The 21,690-nt window shown below is 37.0% G+C and overlaps 1 protein-coding gene across 3 annotated transcripts in view; it reads left to right on the top strand.

Annotated features, from left to right (window-relative positions):
• The window catches only part of gse1b (Gse1 coiled-coil protein b), a 486,478-nt gene that overhangs the window by 65,261 nt on the left and 399,527 nt on the right, over positions 1-21,690 (top strand). For all 3 annotated transcript variants that reach the window (XM_079874204.1, XM_079874205.1, XM_079874203.1), the window contains exon 2: positions 12,109-12,286. In XM_079874204.1, coding sequence (XP_079730330.1) covers positions 12,109-12,286 — 178 coding nt within the window. The remainder of the gene's footprint in view (positions 1-12,108; positions 12,287-21,690) is intronic.

The raw sequence follows: 21,690 nt of genomic DNA, 5'->3' as shown, positions 1-21,690 counted from the left end.
CTTCTATGTAGATATAAATTAAAGATATAAACGCTTTGCATCAGCTGGGTATAGAAGGGTAAATGACGGCTGTCATAGCCTACCATGGTCGCCCAGTAAGTTAAAAAATAATAATAATAAATGAAGATATAAATCAATATAATTATTAGTAAATTAAATATTTTAAACACTAATACAAAAAGGAAAGAATAATGCATTGACTTGGGTATATAATAGGGCTAACGTTGATGCATGAACTGTCACACAGGGTTGTGTTTCCCAAAAGCATCGTTAGCCAACTATGGTCGCAAGTTCCATCATTATCAGCATAGTTCAACGAGTCGATGTTTCCCGAAACCATCGTTCTAACGAACATTCGCAAACAAGCATCACAAAGTTGTGCGGTTAGAACGACAGCTCTCTAGCTGTGGTTAGGAGCAGTTTCTTGTTTGAATGACATGTGGACTCAATAAATCCTTAAATTTGTAAGAATTCAGAACAAAAAAACAGCTATTTGAAAATACATGTCTATAAAATTTAGCCATAAAAAAAACCCATTTCAATTCGTTAAATTTCAAATGTTTAATATTCGTTTAAAGAAATCAAATTCAGAACTATTTAAAATCCCACATAATATTAAATTTTGCTAGATTACACTTGTCAATAATTCAAATTAACACTATTCAAATTCAAATCATTTTGTCATATTATAAGCTCCATACTCTAAGGAATGTCATGTATTACCATGGTACATGTCCAAAAAACAAACAAACAAACATGGCCTTACTTTTTAAATGTGTCCTTGTTACAGTGTAATTACACAAATAAGTACTGAGTAACACTAATTAACAAAATGTTCGGTAGGTTTAGAGTTTTATTTAGTGTTAGTTGCCTTTAATAATGCACAATAATAAATACTTTTATTTCTAATAAAAGTCTGTGCCACAGGGGGAAATGTGCTGCAGGAACAGGTAAGCTGGGCAGAGATCAAAATAGAGCAGAACAGAGTCCGATATCACTAGACCAGACTATACTGAAACTGACTAGAGTTACTAGTGTGAATAGACATGAGAAAATAATGTGACAACAAAATAGAGAAACAGAGGAGATTAAATAGCAGAACAAATGAGATAACAATCAGATGAGTGTGACTGCATGTGCCAATAGAGAGGAACCAAAACCAAAACAAAAATGAGAGCAGAGAGAGAGAGGGATCAAACCCAGTTCCTGACACTTGAACTGTTGAGCAATTGTTCAGCTTAAAAAAAATCTTTGCAAAAAAACTTTCAGTTGACAAAAACTCCATAAAAAAGTTTAAAGAATTTGTCAAAAACAGTCCATACAAATTAAGTGATCTAGGAACCTCTCAGCCTCATTTTCATCCATGCAAAATTCAATATGGTGTCTACCCTGATTGAGGTCTATTGTCTGACAAGCTGCGGGATTAATAAATATTAATCACATTGTCTGCGTTTACCTGAACTGATTTGCTGAAATCAACATGCAGACAATAGCCAAGTTTCCATCCAATTGGCCTTCCAACGCATTGTCACATAAGTTATGTTGCATTGCTAAAAAATTCTGCCCTTGAGCCATTTACATAAATCATTTTGCTTGTATCGCAAATTATATCGTATGTCGCATCCCAAATATTTTTAAAATGTAGAGCGTAATTTGACAAATGAAATTCCCCAGTTACAATTTTAACAAATAATATTATTAAATGAGGAAATATTAGGAATTATCAGAAGACGACGGCGAAGTGGAGCAGCTCATCTGACAGGACTCGTAATTGCCTCTATGCCACAAAGCTCATGAGTTTGGACACAGGGCAGCTCATTTTATAATATAATTGATGCACAACTTTAGGGCTTATAAAAAGATTGGTACAATGAAATGTTCAGTCTTTGCATATAGCAACAATCTTCAACGTAGGCTACCATTTAACGTGCAGTCAAGCATAGCGGTTAGATGTGTCAAAAACATAAAATCGCTGCTGTTACTTTTCTTTTTTGAGACAGATGCAGTTATAACCTAAACATTTTATGTGTGTATTTAACCTTTTTAAATGGTCTGCATTAGCTTAACTGATGCTTATTCTCACATATTTTCACCTAACAATTCTAAAATTAATTTAGAGCTTTTTGGATTTAACTCACTGTATTTTCCTAATTTGTTTGAGATCAAATTATATTACATATTAATAAATTGAATTTATAAAATTATATTATGTGTCATGTTTGTGATTTTCATTTGTCATCCAGCCAGGACAGCTTCTGACCATGACACTCGCCATTTTATGACATGATTAAAAGTTTAAGATTATAAGGCCTACAGAAGTCACATATTATTTGTTTATTTTACCTTTCTTTTTGTTAGTTTTGGAAACTTCAACAGCCTTCCTTCATTTGACAGATACCCCATTTTTATTTTTGACAAGCTGCAGGGATTTTCAAGACGGCACGTATATTGTCCTCATCCATTTGAAACAAAACTTTATTAGGCTATATTATTAATTTGTAGGCAATACATAATAACATTATTTTTATGAACAAGTGTTACTTTGGTTACGTTATATAGACTAATTAGATCAATACTTGATCATCAAGCAATATTCAGAAACAGGTGCAGGCCTATTATTTTTCTGATTACATTTATTAGACTGTATTGAAAAAAATGCTTGGTATAGGCATATTATTTTTTAAACGTGAGAAACAACTGCCTATTCTGGATTTATATTTTATATATAATTTTTGCAATTATATCACAATTTTCAACTCAAAATATTTGCATTAGAATAACTGTGCCAGATTTAACTTAAAATAGGCTATCTCAAATATTCAAGTTGTTGCATACTTCACACATAATATTAAGGCAGCATGAACACTAAGTTGAAACCACTTTTTTTATACAGTGTAGCCTACAGAATGCAATTTGACTTTCATCTTCAGAACAAAATGAATGAATTTTACCTTGCAATGTTTTAAAATAAAAGGAACATCAAATGAATATGTGTAATGAAGAGAAAAAAGTATTAGACTAAATTACAAAAATAAAGATGGATGATGTTTGAGAGGTAATGTGTCTTATTCTTACCATATACCAATAGTAATTTAAAAAATGTATATACAATTTAATAAATGAATATAATAGATGTAATGCACCTTTGAATTGCAGAGAAACGGTGCTTAAATTGGAGCAACACTACGAATGTGGATGCTGTGTATAGGCTATTTCTGTCATTTGACTCTACATTTATTATAAGTCCTTTTTCTTGACAAAAAAGTGTTGCCAAACAATTTTTTTGTGACATTTGAAGTATCGATAAAGAAATGATGCGCTAAAGTTAAATGGAAAAAGATTGTCGACACTTGAGAAATTTTATCGATAAATGGCATTTTCATCAGCTATATCAGTAAACATTTTGAAGCACTAAATCTTTCTTTTTTTTTGGAGGAAAAAAATGATTGGATGGAAACCTGGCTTGGAATTGGTGAGTGCTAGTCATTGAGATTGGTTGCTGCTTGTGCATTAGTTTTACCCACTGTTACCGCGTAGTCTCAAAGGCTGTATTTTAACGTGAACAGCTAAAACAACAAATAATACCAAATGGTCTCTGTATTCAGTGAAATTCAGTAATTTCACTTAAATGGCAATGAAGATTACCTATTCATTGTCATTTAAGTGAAATTAAATATAATTTCATAATATTAAATATAATTTTAATACTTAAATATACGAGCTTGATAAAAATGATCATTCTAGAAGAAAATTTCAGATGGCACTTAGAGGCTTTTGCATCTGAACTCTTCATATCAATGCGGGCGCGAGTCTGATGATGAAACATTGGAAGAACTAGTTCTTCAACCCGAACTTCCATTGCAAGGACGACTCGAGCAGGACTTTTCTCAGTGATACACTACTCAGTTTGAGGTACATTATGAGATGTTGCAACTGTAATTCTTCAGCATCAGCATTAACAAGCGCATGTCCAACTGATTATTTTACTTGTACTAATTTATTTACTGAGTATTTTTGTAATATATTGCAGTGAACACGTGGAAACTGTATCAATAACAGTGCATGTATGCAATGTATACATTAGCCGTACTCTAGCGTGCATGACTGATGTAACATAAACGTTGGTAAAACAAATCTTGCTCCATGGTTAACCTTTGCTCAAAGTAGTGAGAATGACAGACAATCTGCATTAATAGACACAGTTATAGGTGATAGTGTCCCACAAACTGATTAGCAGAAGTATTTAAGTAAGACAGTGATAACGTGAGTTAGCCAGTTAGCAGGAGACCTACACAATGTAAAACTCAAAACTAAGTATTTTGAACACCATCTTTCAAGAGCAAGCAGTTTGTGAATCCTGCATTGAACTCCGAGATTTGAGAAGCAGTCGTCAGTGAAATAAAGGGAACACAGCAAAAGTTTAGGATTATACTGCTGTGGTATCGTGGTAAAGATTCATTTTAACCACTGATTCTAAACATGATCGTCCTTGGGCAGTGAAAAAAAACTGGCTTTACATTCACATTGTAGAGCACAGCGTCTTCTCAACATGATGCTATCCAGAATCCACAGGAATCAGCCGCAGGTTTGAGGTTCAAGTTTTCCCTGGTGTCTGTGCGCGCAATAAGTGGGTGGGCAATATGCTAATGTTTCGTCTTGACGTCACAACCAAACGGCTTATGACTCGTTTGAAAAACAATTAATTTCAATGACTCCAAGTCGACTCTTACTTTTGAAAGACAATAACTTTATATACAGTGCACTTTCAGATTTAAAACTTTGCAGGATGTTTTTATTCACTTAGAGCTATGTTACACACTACATGAAAGGTAATTTTCAAAAATCCATAATAGGGGCACTTTAAAAATTGCACAGTGGACACTACATATGGTGTCTGCTCAGTTGGCTGCAGGGTTTAAGTGATAGAAACCAGTTTTGCTTAGCTAAAGCCAAAATTAAAGGGAGCATTGGGTGTGACAGACAGAAGTGTGTTTGCTGTGCTATTTGTTAGGCGGTTTAGTGTGAATCAACTGTCACTGAATCATCATCACCTCCCCTTAAATAAACAGCCTGAAGCTGAACATAACCCTCATGACCTAGTCCACACACACACACACACACGACTGATCAAAACACCTTTCTATAAATGTTGTACATACAGTAAGACTGATACATGAAAATCAATTTATAGACAGTAAAGGCCCTTTCACATCAAACATGAATATTTGGCACAAACAGGATTTTAAATAGAAACAATCGTTTCCTGTGGAACATTTGCCCTTTTTTAGAGGGTTTTTTCTTTTTCTTTTTTTTTTTCACAATGAAACATATAAATGCTTCTGAACTTTCATGGTTAAATTCCACAATGCAAAACAAATGCAAATGACTTGTGTCACAGGCCGGCTCATAGCCTGTGGCAAAAATGAGGGGACACAAACAACAGGTATAGGCCAATCAAAAAGGTTGTCTTTATTGTAAATCAAAAACTATTAACTTTAAACAAAGAAAAAGAAATGAAGTGTGAGAATGTCATAATGTAAGGTGTATGTAAAGTAGCCTGACTACGTCAGACTTCGTACTTCCGCTCAATTTCATTTCGCTTCTGTACTCAGTCTGAGATAGCGACCGTTTTCCCCGTTTTCCTCCGGCCTGAAAACAGCCGGCCAATCAACGAACAGAGGGCGGGCTGAGAGCCGTGACGTAGACGCTGATTGTACCGTGGATGCGTAGATTTACTTCACATAATCTGCAAAAGTCGTTCACAGCCATGTTCACTCCGGTATTTCGCTCGATGGTTTTGTTTTCGCATCATACATGTGTTTACAGTGGAAGTTAGATGCGGCTGAGCATGCGCATAACACACGCCATAACGAAACGTTATGTGATTGGCTTACGGGTAACCAATGATTTTAAACTTCAGACAAGCGCCCCCCGCAAGAAAGAAAACGCTTTTCAATTATGCCATGCCAGACTCTGTCTACGAAGCAAAGCGAAGTAGCAGAGTTTGGTATTACCAGGCTATATGTAAAGTGCAGGGATGCGTAAATCTGTGTGTGTGTGTGAACATGACAAAGGAAAACTACAAAGGAACATACAAAACAGGATCATACCTGGAGGAGCAGAGAGAGAGAGAAAAAGGTTAGTGAGGCAGTTTAAATACCCTGAGCCCAGGTGGCTCCAATCACTAACAACCCTCCTCTGCCTGCAGGAGGAACCACCCCTGCAAGGCAGAGAAGGGGCCGTGACACTTGGCTTCATCGTATGTATTTCTTTCCTTCTTTCTTTCTTCCTCTCTTTTTTTCTTTCTTTTTCTTTTTTTGTTTTGTTTTGTTGCTGAGATGCTTTGAACTTGCTTCTTCTGCTTCTGTTGTTCTATAGCCAAAAGCCAGAGTAGTGAAGGCTGTGCTGTATGTTGGACTATCTATTGTACCTTGAATTGGCTTTTTGGTTATATTTTGTGTGAATAACTTCTGTGACTTCTGGTTCCAACTTGTTATAATTGCTTGCATGATTACATTTATATATGAAGGCATATCTCATTCAAAGGCATACATCACCCAAAACCAGGCATGTCGCAGTTTACTGAGTATTTATATGGTCACTATGATTTTGCATACTTTTGAAGTAACATGTTCCCGGAACATATTTTGTAATCCTGAAACAACATTCCTGTCTGCCAAAGGTAGTCCTAACCCTATCCATACACCTAAACCTAACCCTACCCATAACTTATTTCTAAGATCAGAGAGAAATGATAGATTAATAACACTTATGTTGAAGCACCTAACCCTGGTTGTAAGCTTAGTTGACAAACTGTAAACTTGTCCCTTAAAATGGTTGATTGGAATGTTGTTCCAGGATCAACAAAGGTGTTGATCCAGGAGCATACTGTACTTGGTGAAATCACATTCACCGTGTATCAGTGTTGGACTGGGACAAAAAAATGGCCCTGGCATCACCTGGCTTTAGTGTATTGAGAGTAGCCAAGTTCTGCTTACCGCAGTTCTCTACACTCACTAATTTCTTTCCTTATCCTCTTTACTATCCTCATCAGCCACTTGAAGGGCCTGTTTCTTTTTTTCACAATATTTCTCTGCACATTTCTTGCGTTTCTTCTCCATCTCTTTGACTATTTTGACAGATACACACTGAAGGCTGATTTATACTTCTACGTCGGACCTATGCCGGAGCCTCGCTGTCGGCTACGCATTCGTTGTTACATTTTTGGAGAGTGCACGTCAGGGTACACCGAAGGGTACGCAAGCTACACACAGCCTACGAGTTCGACGCAGAAGTATAAATTGGGCTTGACACTGCACACGTTTGCTCAGAGCTCAGAGGTGGTGCCAGGAGGTGTTTAAAGATGTGATTGGACCAGCCCAGTGACAATCAAGAAAAGAACCAATGGGCCGCTGATCTACGTGTTACATGGGCCGGTCTGAGAGAAAAAAAAACAACCTACGCTGACTTTTTTTGTCCAATGCATTACACCGGCACAAAGATCCCAGCGCCACAAATTAAGCAAAACTAAACTAAATGAATGGGCCGCCGATGTACGAGTTTTATGGGCCGTTCAGAAAAGTAAAAAAAAAAAAAAAAATATGTATATATAATTTTTTTTTAATTTTTTTTTTGACTTTTCTGAACGGCCCATAAAACTCGTGTGTATATATATATATATATATATATAATTATTTTTTATACCAAGTATGAGATCGGCCCAAAAAGCACGTCGGCCCACTGGGAAAGTGCCCAGTCTGCCTGATGGCCAGTCCACCCCTGCCGTGTATATATATACACCCTTTCACACCAAACATAATTATTTGGCACACATTTTAAAATACAAACTGTGTGTATATTTGTAAATGTTTGTATATGTCATGTTTATGTTAAGTTAGTTTAATTTTCATATACTTTTAGTTTGTTTGTCTTCAGTCACATATTCCTTTGTTCTAGTCTCCTGCACTCATCAGTAACCATGGACATTCATTCATCACAGTTGTTCGTCATCTAGTTCATCACCATGTGTATTTAAGTTTGTCACCTTCACTCAGTGTTTGTCTGGTATTGTTTGTGCGTAGGACACTGTTTCATGTTGTTTGCTCGTGTTGAATAAATCTTGCTGTTATTGGGGAATACTTATGCTGTCGTCTTCATCATCTTTGACCTGGGCCTGTGACAGTATAAACATTTTGGAAACTGCCCTACGTTCACATTTAGGATCATTCTTTCCACACATCCATGTGTTACAATGTATGGATCTTGTTTAATATTCTCACTGCATTGCTGTAGTTGCCAGAGCAAATGCCTGCTTTAAAAAGAGAATCAATTATTTAAGTCATATTCACTTTTTCAATTATGACAACCTGTTAGTAAGTCACCTCCAGCACTGGGATAACCCTCTCCCCTGATTCTTTTGAAGTTTCTGCAGAAGAGAGAAAAGGTGAGCGAGACAGGCACTGTGCTTTCAGACGAGTGAGTGTTTGTAAGATGGAGGAAGTTTCCATCACCACTCACAGTCTTTAGTGTTTACCTGCCTATTTATACCTGCTGTTCTGCCATGAGCACTGTGCTTGGAGTTTGCATATGGAAAGTTGATATGAATGATGATATTACCTCTAGTAGCCTGAAATCAAAACGTTACTGCAAAATGTTCTGTCTGTCTGGGTGTAGTTCTAAACCAAAGCTGTCCACCTAGGGTTACAGTGGAATCATTTTCATGATGTTGAGGTTTTTTTTTTTTTTTTTTTTTTTTTTTTTTACTTAATGACTTGATGTACTCTTTGTAAAAAAAACAACAACACTGTTTTCACAACTTTGCCCAGTACCCCAATTTTGCTGCATGTACTGGCATTCTGTCAACTTCTGCTGTCTATGACAGTCTCGTTGAGCAATGTAATAATGTTGCAATACATTGCTCTTTATATCTAAATATATAAAACTGTGTATGCGAGAGAGTGAGTGAATCAATGGTTTCAGTTTAAATGTATCACCAGAAAGGACAGATCAGAGTACAGTACCAGGTGTTTATGCGAGCTGTGAACAGCAAAACAGAAGTGCTGGACTGCCGGCAAAACACCAGGATGCGCACTGTTTGATTTTAGATTGGTTATTGTCAGGTAAACAACATGTACCATCGTTATGTCACTGTTCGCTCCTCAAGTCTGTGGAAGATCAGATAAAAGGGCAACAGTTTAGTGCAAGCACACCATGGGTGTCGCTGTTTTTCTTTTATAGCCTGTAAAAACCAATCTTTATTTTTTCAGTGTATTAGTAAACGTGTCTCTCAGACCAAAAAGATCTTCTGAAGGTTTTTGCCCAGGGCTGGACTCATCAGTACCATGGATACTATGGTTTAAAATGTGTCTCTCTCATCTATCTAGTTACAGAAGCTTCTGCTGAACTTCATAATTCTCTCTGATAGTTCTTTCTGTACCTTGTCTTTCAGCATCTTACTTTCCTTTCATGGTCAGACAACATCTCATCAGTGATCACATACTGGTGCTGTTCAATATCTCCTCTTCCTATGTCTCTCTTGTTCTTCTGATGGATCTAGGAGAATTCTGTCACATATCTAGTCTCTGTCACTTGAAAGATGAGACTTTCAATGTTCCCCAGAAATTAAAGTAAAGACTGCTGCTAAAAACAGTGGAGTGGCTGACAGGGCCCATTAGTTCTGCAAGCGTATAGTCATCATGTGGAGTTGTTTCATAATGTGGCAATAAACACACTGTTTGAGAGTTTATATGCTTATATACCCTGGTGAAAAAAATATGCTAAGTATACTTTCAGCCTGACTAATTTAGTATACTTCAAGTGTGTTAATGATTAGTTAACTTGAAGTGTGCTGTTTTGAAAAAACGAATTTTGTATATTTTAGTTGTAATTAAATGGAAAAGGTCCACGAGCCGTGACTCGAACTCGGGTCGCCCGTAGCACCATGGGGCTGATTGCCCACGAGGCTATTGGCGCCGACCATAAGTGTATTATATTTGAGTAAAAAGTAGGCTATATGCTCAGTAATACCTTTGGCTTATTCCAAATACTACATATTGCACACTTTGTCTTCAATAACAAATGAACATTAATAGACAAATAATACTTAGCTATACTTTGTACAAAATACTATTGTATACTATAATGTATTTTGAAAGTATACTTTCAATGCATTGTTACAAAGATCATTTAATCACAGTTAAAATATACCTAAAATATATTTTTAATAAAGTGCATATAAATACACTTTTAAAAAATAAACAGAATTTTCATTTCAAGTATATTTTTCTAAAATATATTTTTAGAAAATATACTTAAGTACAATTATTTTAAAGTGTGTTAAAAGTTGCATTGTGAAAATAGGTAAAAGCGTGATGCTAATGTACTTTTAATATATTTAAAGATAGTAATTTTTTTTGTTAGTATACAGTATTTGCAATGTACTATTGAAAAAGGTTATATATTTCAAATACAATAAAGTATTCTTTTTTTCACAAGGGTATGCTTTTCCACTGCAGTTAGTATCGCTTCAAAGTGGGTGGGATTATAGACTGATCATTATAGTTGTGCCGCCTCACCTGCTGTGATGCTGCTAGCAGGTTTGGTGTCTCGTGACACAAATCCAATGACACTGGTAGTGACGATTCTCTCTGACCAATCAGTGATCTGCAGTGTTTACCCGTCACATTTTAGTTTTGGTACGGCTCGCTTGGAATCTCAACCAAGGTGGTACTATTTAAGGTACTATTTAAGTGAGCCGTACTGAGCCATATCATGCAGTGGAAAAGCGCCAAAAAGTGAGTCGTGACGAGCCGTACCATGCAGTGGAAAAGCGCTAAAATTAAATAATTAAATAAATGAGCCAAAATATAGGGAGGGTGGATGTTCCAATTCAGTTGAAGATTTCTGCACAGTTGCACAGCCACATATTCTTTGTGGGAGTAATTAATGGCATACTTTTGATAGTTGGTCATCATAACTGTTTGTAAGAAGAAGTGACCAACAAAACTCTCACAATGGGAAGAACAATCTTAAAAGAGGTCTCTTAACCATAGTCTTAGAGTGGATTGTGAAATGCATTTTCAGATTTCTTGTAGGTAGATTTCAGATCTGTTTTATGCTTCTGGTGGTTAGCGAAAAAGGCAAACTTTGTTACCCTGTATCCACAACCTTGGACAGTTTTAACGTAGAGACACCAGACCAATGCCAAAGAACTAGCGCTGATGAAAGCCGACTGTGTTGTCGCCTTGCGTCGCCTGCGTCAGGGCAAAAAACCTGCACTTGAACACACCAAGAGAACTACAGACAACTTTCAACTAACATGCGCGTTCTGTCCCTGCGTGTACAGTAAATGAGACAACTGTCTATTTCTGCATATATATTAGTCTATATTCGTCATTCAAAAAGGGAAACCGACACTGCAGGCTGCAGATACACATACTGTAAACTTACCGTTTTGAATATCAATCCTGCTAATATTAAAATATTCGCCAAGGAACACTCAAGGAAGATGAAGTAAAATTAGAACAGCCTTCTATCTTAACCATTTTGAGTTCTTTGCTCACTGTTTTGCTATTCTCGTGCACTGACTCATTCACTAAGCTGATAGGGGACCGAGGATAGCCAATTTATCTCTCTCTTACCGATGGCCCGACGACGAATCTACATGCTGAATTGGCCAAAAAAAACAAAAAACTGGCGCCGTCTGACTAGAGCCAGCAGTGAAGAACACACCAAGAAAAACGGCCGATGCTCAAAAACGGCCAGACGTTGCCCGACGGCCAATCGTCGGCTTTGTGTGTCCTGGACTTTACTCAGCACTACCACTCTTGTGATTTATGGACAGACATGAGTTGTTAAGAGCACACCTCTTTGATTTACATACACATGTGTATGTCAATCCTGGCATTTCAGAAGGGTGGAAAACAAAAACTCATATTTAAAATAGGTTAGTTAACTTTGAGATATGAATCATGGACTATTGTTTGTTTGTATAATATCCTCTCATTTATTAATATCATAAGTGCTTCAAAAGTTTAGAATGCGCCCTTTAATAAGAAATACTGTGTTTCTTTGAATGTCTCACACGTTAATTCAAAATGTTCATTGCAGGGTTTGTTGGTGGAGGAGACAGCCAGCAGCAGTAAGGATGAAGAGACCAGACCAGCAATAATCACTGCGGCAGAGGTTGCAGAGCAAGACCACACTACATCATTCGAAACCAGAATGACCTCTGTCACCTCGCCCCTGTGCAGCCTGAAAGTGGAAAAAACAGATAGCTCAGTGACCAGTGAGTATTCATGAGTCCAAACTATTCTTTTCTGAGCCTTTCTCTCATATTTAATGACTCCCTTAGTTTCTTGCTAGATATAGTGTATGTGGTGGTGAGGAAAAATGTTTTCTATTGTCTGCTTATACTTCTTTCTTGTGTCTTTATCTCTATGACTCCGCCATGGAGTCAGGTGTGAGCCTAAGCTTGTTGGGTCTTTCAGTGGAGGATGTGATGCTAGTAGCGGGGGAACAAATTATTTGCAAAAACAACATCAGCATTGAAATACCAATGTGAACACTTAAGCGAACCAGTACTTAATGTTTTTTTGTTGTTGTTTTTTTTGGACCAAACGAAATGAGAACCGAACTAGAAGCATGAACACACTCTTAGTTTTCTTTTAAGATGAATAACTAGTCTTCATGTTTTTGAAGGAAACAATGCAATGTCTCATTTCAAGTCTGGGATGCAGATAAGTTTTTTTAATAGTTTATGCTACAATAGGTAGTATGGGTTGTTTTAAGTGTTGGACAAACAGTTTATTTGTCCTCATAAGGCACAACTACACAAAGCTTAGGGATCTAAACCATGATAGTTGGAAGTGTGTGTAGAATCTTGCAAGTTAAGTCTATTTTTATTTGTATTACGCTTTTCACAAAAGACAGTGGGCCCTATTTTAACGATCTGAAACGCAATCAAGCGCGAAACGCAAGTAACGGGTCTTGGGCGCTGTTGCTATTATACCGGCGGGATAAATGACTCTTGTGCCCAACGCAAATCTAAAATGGGTTGGTCTGAAGTAGCTTCATTATTCATAGGTGTGGTTTGGGCGTAACGTGAAATAAACCAATCAGAGCAGACATCTCACATTCCCTTTAACCCTCTGGGGACCAAGCTGTTTTTGGGGCCCTTGAGATGTTCTGACATGCCTTGACATTTGTGCTTTTTTTTTATAAACATGTTAATGGCAAAGGTGTAAATTCACTCTATATAGCACAAACAGGGCTACCATAATATGCGAGCAATGTGTATGTAGATGTTTGTATTTTTAAGAGAATAATGTTTATGCGTGGTTATTGGAAAAAATTAAAATGAAAGTTGCTGAATTAAGACCACAAAACACATATTAAATATGTGTCCACAAGACTTTTGACTAATGGATGTTGTCCCTTTGAGTTCTAGCTTCAAAATTATGTGAAAATAGTCTTGCTTTATCGTTCACAAAAAAAAAATACATTGATTTAAATGGTGTAAAACAGGTTTTGCTTGGAAAGCCAATATGCGAGGGGGAGGAGTAGTTTACACCTTAGATTACAATGTCCCACCCACTCTGCATAATGAGCCATTCATTCAGGTGTGACACTGACTGAGCCACAATGCAAGGACAAAAGATGTATTTAGAAGAAGACTTATATTGACCATTTAAGATTTCGCTTACATCTCTCTTGTAAATATGTTTTGCTATTTTATTAAAAATGTTACAATTACAACAATAATTACAATTTCAACAATATTTCAAGTGTACTCTTTCTTTGTAAAAAAAAAAAAAAAAAAAAAAGATTATAGGCCTACATTTTATCATATGTATTCATTAGTTTGAATATAGCCAACATTGGAACATCTAACATCTTAGTCTATGAATTTATTTTTGACAAAAATAGTATTTTTTTTTTGCAGTTTAACCTGTTAAGCCTCACCAGTGCGTCGGTGCACTGAAGCGTTTTTTTTTTTATATATATTGCTCAAAGTTACTATCAGATTTAATGTTATACTTCGACAAACTATACATCATTAAAAAGATATAAGACTCAAGTTTCAGTATTTGACCACTATTGTATTCTGAGAAACTTATAGCGACAGTTATTTCTTAATTTGTGTCAGGAGTTATGAAATGAAAAAATGAGTCGATACCTTTGATATGAATTATGCGCGTCAGCCTGTTCCATTCATAAAAAACTCCCGTGCTGTCGTCATGACAGCGATACACAAAACAACGTCCCTCAGGGCTTTAGCTCAAAAATGTGCAGATTTGGAGAAATATTGATATATTCTCATAGATTCACATCATATTTCTATAGACAGGAATAATATTTATTGAATTTATACCCAAATGCGTCGATGTAATCATTATGAGCGATTGGATACTCTGATACTGTGTTTTCAATCCATACCAACAGCCTGAGGGCGCTATATGCACAATAATTGTCCATATATGGAACATGAAGAAGAGCCATGATCATGTGACATTCCAGGACGTCACTGATACACACAAAGCTACAGAGTTCGCGCTGTAAAATGCAGATACAGATGTTTTGAAGATAATAAACATGATTGCAATGATATTTGAGTTACCTGTGTTTTTCAAGACATGCCAGGTATTTTCATAATAATAGATTATATTTATAATGTAATGCTAATCTATATAGACTATCATTGTGCAGAACAGTATACAATAGTATATTTTCTGTCTGATTTTTTTATCTGAAGCCAAATTAGATCACAGAAGATTATTTAAAATTTATTTATTATTATTTATTTATTTATTATTTAAAAAACATGGTTTTAATCTCATAAATGGTCGTGTATTGATGGTGTGCTAAGCTAACATGCTAGCTAGCCCTAGGTGCACCTGCAACCTAGAAGTTATACTTTTATGTTTTTTTGAATGCTTACTGAAAGTTTCTTTATTCAAGAATGTTCTTTATTCTTTATTTAAAATGTGAGGTGAACTTTGAGAAAATAAATTAGGGACTGAAACCCTGTGAATAGCCAGTCGTTAGTAACTATAATGCAGACAAAAGAAATGCATATTTCGAGCCATAACCAGTCTGGAGAGGTGTGAATGTGTGCAGGGGGAGACTGAGACTGAATGGGGCTCGTTTGCACCACAAAACAATAGAGACAATATACTGGATAGATGGTTAGAAGATGGCAATAAACATCAGAAGCATCTTAGAGTCAAATCAAAATAAAGTCACATGACATGGTCTTGAAAAACATTTAACTAAATACAGAGTTTTGGACTTATTATCTTCAGATTTTAAACATAAAATGTTTAGACATGTGGCTTTAGCTGTAGTGCATTTCTAGATTGCTCCAGTGCCAACTTCAATTTTATTTTCATGAGGATGTTTCATAAAAATTAATTTCTAATAACTTTACAAAACTTTGAAGCTATTTATAAAAATTTTTGTCATTATGATAATAATTAATTCTACATTTACAATAAACTGCCAGGTGTCAGCTTTCAAATGAGACCATACTTGTGCTTTTAGTACAAAGGGTTCATGAACTGTATCTGTTTCAGTTTGGGTATGTCATTTCTGGGGATTTTTCAAAAGTGGGGTTGCAGCTTAACAGGTTAATATGTTGCTTATACAAATACATTTTATTTCAACATATTCCAGTCGATTTTTACTCATCTCAGTAGGCTATAGCAAAGCAGTTTATTCTTTCACACACAGACGCGCGATTCATATTTAGGCTAAACAGTCTTTACAAATATGTCCCCTTCATTCATCTCACAGAAAGGCGAGTCATATTATAGAAATGGGATTCATCTTTTTGCGGTTTACATAGGCCTACACTAACGTTATTCCATAACGTTATTCCACACGTGAGAAAAGAAAACAGCCTACCTCACTCCTCAGCGGAATCTGCTCCTCATTTCAGGAGATATTGCTCCTCATCAGCACTGTTCTGAAGAATCTTTTCTCCATAAGGTAGGCTATAATGTCTCACTCGCGAGGAGTCGCGACGCGCTTTGTTTACAGCTGATGTGGGCGTTTCACAGGTCTGAAATGGTTCTCAGAATTTGCGTTTGAATAGCACGCGCTCTCCGGGGAGTGGTCACATTACAGTGAATTAGCTCGTAATGAGCTCGACAGGAGTCGCTCTCTTTTTATACAGATTACAGAAGCTGATAATATTTGTTTTTTATATAAATGACTTCATTTAAAAGATGCGATCTCAAGCTTTATGCCCGTGGGTCTGTTTGCCTGTTTGCCTGAATTTTCGCGGAGTTATAGATCATTTTCGAACGCGTTTCAAATGGGAGTTTACTGACAGAGAGAAGGCAGAAATCACATCATGTTAATTTTTCTTTATTTGTCAAAAAGCAAAACACTTTATTTTTATTGTGAGTATACAGAAAAAAAATAGAAACTGAACAGGATCGATTGATGTATTACACGAAAATGAAAGATCAAAATTAACAGAGCATTTAGTGTTTATTTTCATTGCTAAAAAAAAAAAAACGAGCAAAACGCGCGGGCGCGTTTGTGGTCCCCAGAGGGTTAAGAGCAGGCGCGCTTGTTCCATGGCGCATTGCTATTATAACGGCGAATTTGCCAGGCGCACACAAGGAGCGGTTCACAGCCGAGGAGAGCAACTTTCTCGTCAGGGCCGTAAAAGACAGAGAAGTGACATTGTATGGGGATGGGAGAAACCCACCCAAATTAGCTTCGGTTAAACAGGCGTATAATAATTTACGTAAATGTGTAAGCTAGATTTATGCCTATTTTTTCACATCTTCATGGACACAACAATGATTTCCCTCATGTGTTAATATTTTTCCTTGTAATAATGTATGGTTTTCTAAAAATGAGAACTGCTGCGTCTGTTTGTAGATGAGATAAGCAAAGTGCATGCGCGTTGTGTACACGCTACATTGATTATGGCCAAGCATGTGCCTTTAAAATAGCATATGAATAACATGCGCAACGTGCCACTGACTTTAGACTAGGTTTTTCCTGGTCTGTGGTGGAATTGTTTTCTAAACCTGCAAAATAGCACCAGGGAACGTTTGCGCCGGAACACGCCTCCTCTTTTCGCTGAACCGCCCCGGGAGTGCAAGTTCATTTCCCAATTTACCGACGTGCGTCTGTGGAGGGAAAAGTCTGCTGTGCGCGGGTGCAAAATAGGAATGATACATGCATCGGTGTACAAAGTCAATTGCACTGGGTGCAAGATAGGGCCCATTGTTTCAAAGCAGCTTTACAGAAATTCCTGTTGTTTGTAATACCTTAATGCCTCATTGTCCACAGAGAAGTAAACTGCTAAGACATTATAGGAAAGTGATAACTGACTGATGCTTTCAAAAATAGTTTATGCTTATGATCTTGAAAACAATATGCAGGAAGACTCACAAATAGAGGTTTCTGAGACCTCTGGGTTATGAATTCCTGAGAAATGCCTAAAAAAAGTTGTATGTTTTTAGGCGTTTTATGTTTATAACTTTGTACAATGTATTAAAACTGTTTATGAGGAGACACTGAAAGAACAATGACAGATGGGCAAGGTAGTTTCTGTAAAATATTACCCTGAAAGATCAGTGGAGGTCCCTGTAAAAGTCTCAGGTAGAGAAGCGAACAGCTATAATGGAGGCTTATTTATGGGGCAATAGCTACAAACAGGCATGTTGCAGTAAGGGGAGAGTGTGAGTTCAGTGGTCAAGAAGAGACAGTCAAAAATTTGTTTTTGTACTGTAGATACTTGCAAGGACTGTAACGTTACAGTTCATTGACTAGTTTGGGTGTTTAGGTAAAACGTTTTTCCTCATGTATCTTTATAGGAGGAGTCAAGTCAAGTCAAGTCACCTTCATTTATATAGCGCTTTTAACAGTATAGATTGTTTCAAAGCAGCTTTAGAGTGATAATAGGAAATTAAAGTAACAGATTGTTAATAATAAAGTTATTCTCCAGCTAAAGTTTGTTTTGATTGATTCACTTCCATTGCAAAGATCATTAGTTATTAACTTAGGGGCCGCTAACACGACACCGTTCTAACAGAAAACCCTTAATGCGCTCCGGCCCGCTCATTCGCACAACAACCATGCCTGGTGGATCAAGAACCCAAACCATTAAATAGGTTCCAAGTTATCCCTGCGCAATCTTCAAAAATGCAAACCTGTGAAAACGCTGACGGCGTGCACATGCATATTACGCATGTTTAGTCTATAGGTATGCGCGTTTGAATATATATGTGTGCAGGTGTGTAGTCTTTCTTTACAAATTGACCTCAACAATTACTTGTTTGGCCTTAAAAATGTATGATACAGAATTATTTATCGCCTCTGCGTAGCCATGTGAACTGGAATTATTTAACAACGTTGTATATGTATGAAGAGGTAAAGAGAAGGGAAGGAGGCCTTCACAGGGGAGAGACTAGTTGATACTTCAGGACTGCATTGTTGTCGTGTCCAGGCGCAGGTCCTTCATCAGATCTCGATACGCTTGGATCCAGTGGACTGCGGTAAACCTCAGGATAAACAGAGACTTATATTAGCATCATTCTTCTTATGATGTAACGAGTACATCAGGATTTATGGGAAGTGTTCCCGGTTCTGTCTGACTTAATCTATGCATCCTAACATTGAATTATAGAAGTTTATAATGTGTTATGTGTATGCAAGGTCAAAGAGATGTGTTTTTAATCTAGATTTAAACTGACAGAGTGTGTCTGCTTCCCGGACAATGTTAGGAAGACTGTTCCAAAGTTTTGGTGCTAAATAGGAAAAGGATCTACCGCCAGCAGTCAATTTTGATATTCTAGGTATTATCAACTGGCCGGAATTTTGAGATTGCGTTAGATGTGAAGGACTATAATGCATTAAAGGAGCATTTCACCCATGGGAACATTATCTTTATTGAAAGTGGGTCATATATGTAGTCGAAATGTAACATACATTTCTATTTTGGTGCCTTCTTGACCGAGGAAAGACAGAAAGTAACTTTAGGGCGCATTTGAATGGAAGAAAACAACTCCCACAATACACCACATTGCACAGCTCCGCAAGCCACTCCCACTAATCCAGAAACTAGGATGGTTCAGAGATTTCGTCCAGGAGAAATTGGCATCGTTTAAATTCTTTGCAGCAGACGGACTCTATCTCTTTGTCCGTAGGCGCACAGTGAGAGCACAGGCACCACCAGTCCACCCCAGCTCGAGCCAGTCCGGGCTCCTCTTCCGCGACAGGCAGGTCTTCTGCCTCGGCTGCAGAAGCCGCAGCAGCCGCCTCCTGTTTCTCCATCAGACTCAGCTGCTCTTCGCTATATTGCGGCTCATAAAGGTAGCCACGAACATCTGATTCGAGCATCAGACTTTCGAAATCCTCTTCTTCCATATCATATTGAGTACCTTCTGCCATTGTCGTAACTTCACATCTGGCTCCACAGCGCATGTTAGCTTAGCTTCCAAACAAGATGGCGGATATTGCTTTTAGTTTCTGCAATTGAAGTTCCACCCACTGATCTGTAATAGGTCTGTAGCATGAGTGGGTCCCACCCCCTGGAAAAATGAGAAACGAGTGTTTGTAGTCTCAACCCCTCTACAAAGATATGGGACTTCCTGCTTAGAATGATGATTTTTACATCATTATAAGCAGGAACTGCAACACTGAAATCCGTATTTCTCCCGTCTCAGGGGAAAATGAGGGAATAATGCACAACCATTCAAAAATATGACTGGGTTTCTAACGATACAAAGCTTAATGGAAATGGGTGAAGTGTTCCTTTAAGAGCTCGCTCAAGTAATGGGGAGCTAAACCATTTAGTGCTTTGTAATTAATCAGCAATATTTTAAAATGTATACAATGTTTAATAGGGAGCAATGCAGTGTTGACATGACGGGGCTAATATGTTCATACTTCCTGGTTCTGGTAAGAACTCGAGCTGCTGCGTTTTGGACCAGCTGTAGTTTGTTTATTAAGCGTGCAGGGCAACCACCCATAATAGCATTACAATAATCTAGCCTTGATGTCATGAGCGCATGAACTTATTGTTCCGCATTTGTCATTGAGAGCATATGATGTAATTTAGATATATTTTTAAGATGGAAAAATACGCTTTTACTGATACTAGAAACGTGACTTTCAAATGAAAGATTGGTATCAAAGAGTACAGATAATAGTATTACAGATACTTTTTTATGTATTTTTATATTTTCAAATGTAAATTTGCTTATGTTTACAATAATACATTTCTCACACCAGTATTTTATTTTGATGAGCAAGTATTTGTAGTTTGTAAGTTACTTTTGTAAGTTTTTTTTGTTGTATATTTGTGCTTTTCTGGCTCTTCTGGTGCTTAAATGTCCTAAGGGTGAACCAGTTAGAGCAGAGATGAGCTGATAAAATGTTTTTATAAAGAAAGATCCCATCCTTCTCATCCCATTCATGCATAATCTATCTCTTTGTCTAGCTGTCTTTCTCTATTTGTTTGCTTTTGCCTCCAGCTGTTCGTTGTCCATCTGTTCTGTCATTGTCCTGTGTTTGAGTATTGGAGCTGACACATCTATGGAATTTAGTTGGTTGAGATTCTGCCCTCTTTGGGTCAGCAGGAAATTGTGCCACCAACTCCCCTGAAGCATCTATACTCTTGTCCACCCTCAACATTGCACGAAGAGCATGTTTTATTTAAATCTAACATTTTAGCAGCTTCTGTTAAACCGCCTGTGGTTTCCATGCACGTGTTCTTGTGTGTGGCTGAGATGTGTATCATGTATGTTTCAGTCTCAGTCTCAGTCTCAGTCATCCCAAATGTCATCCCTTCGGGCCACTGTAAAAGCCCTTTCACACCAAAAGTGAAATGAATAAGCCTCAAGCTGAAGGAAATGCAAATTCACGCCTGTGCAGTAGAGGGCGGCAAATACACAAAGTAAGATTAAATGTAAATAGTTCTGTAATTTAACATATTTAATTATTGCAGGTTTACATAATATTCTGAGATTTTTTATTCATTATGAGGAATACTGAACATGTTTTTGTGCAAGTGAGATGAGTAAATGCATGCTCATATTTAGTCTACAATAACCATCATGTTTACACAGCGCACACAACGCCTCTGCACCTTAATCCTGATTTCTCACAACATGGGGACAGAAGAGGTGTCAGTCAATAAATGGGAAAACAAAGTAACTTGCTTTACTTATTTGAAAAAGTAACTCTGTGTGCATTACTTTGCTTGAAAGAAGTAATCTGATTATGTAACTCATGTTACTTGTTATGCATTACCCCCAATACTGGACAGGATTATTGAAGAAAAGCAGTGAAAAATTATTTATGAAAATGAGTGGACACAGTTATTTTTGCGGCTGACCTTATATTGCATATTCTTTTGAGGGAGTTTCCCTTTCAGACGCAAAAACCTTTATTTAATGCGTATGAATTAATAATAAATTGTAAATGTGTTCAGTGTTCTGCAACAAAAAAATTAAAATCTGATTTTCTAGACTATTTTTAAGTCGTAAAGTGAGCAGGATACAGGATAGCAGCAACATTCAGAGGCAATAAATACTACATTAAGGCATTTCTAAGGGTACGCTTACACAAAAATGAAATGCTTAAAACTGAGACGTTTTTCCTTTGAGTTTTCCGCTTGCAGATGACACCATTGTCAAAAATGACTAAAAACCCTGTATTCTGCTG

This window comes from Squalius cephalus (genome assembly GCF_949319135.1).
Source record: "Squalius cephalus genome assembly, chromosome: 6".
Taxonomy (NCBI): Eukaryota; Metazoa; Chordata; class Actinopteri; order Cypriniformes; family Leuciscidae; genus Squalius; species Squalius cephalus.
This window is presented reverse-complemented; position numbering and strand designations above follow the sequence as displayed.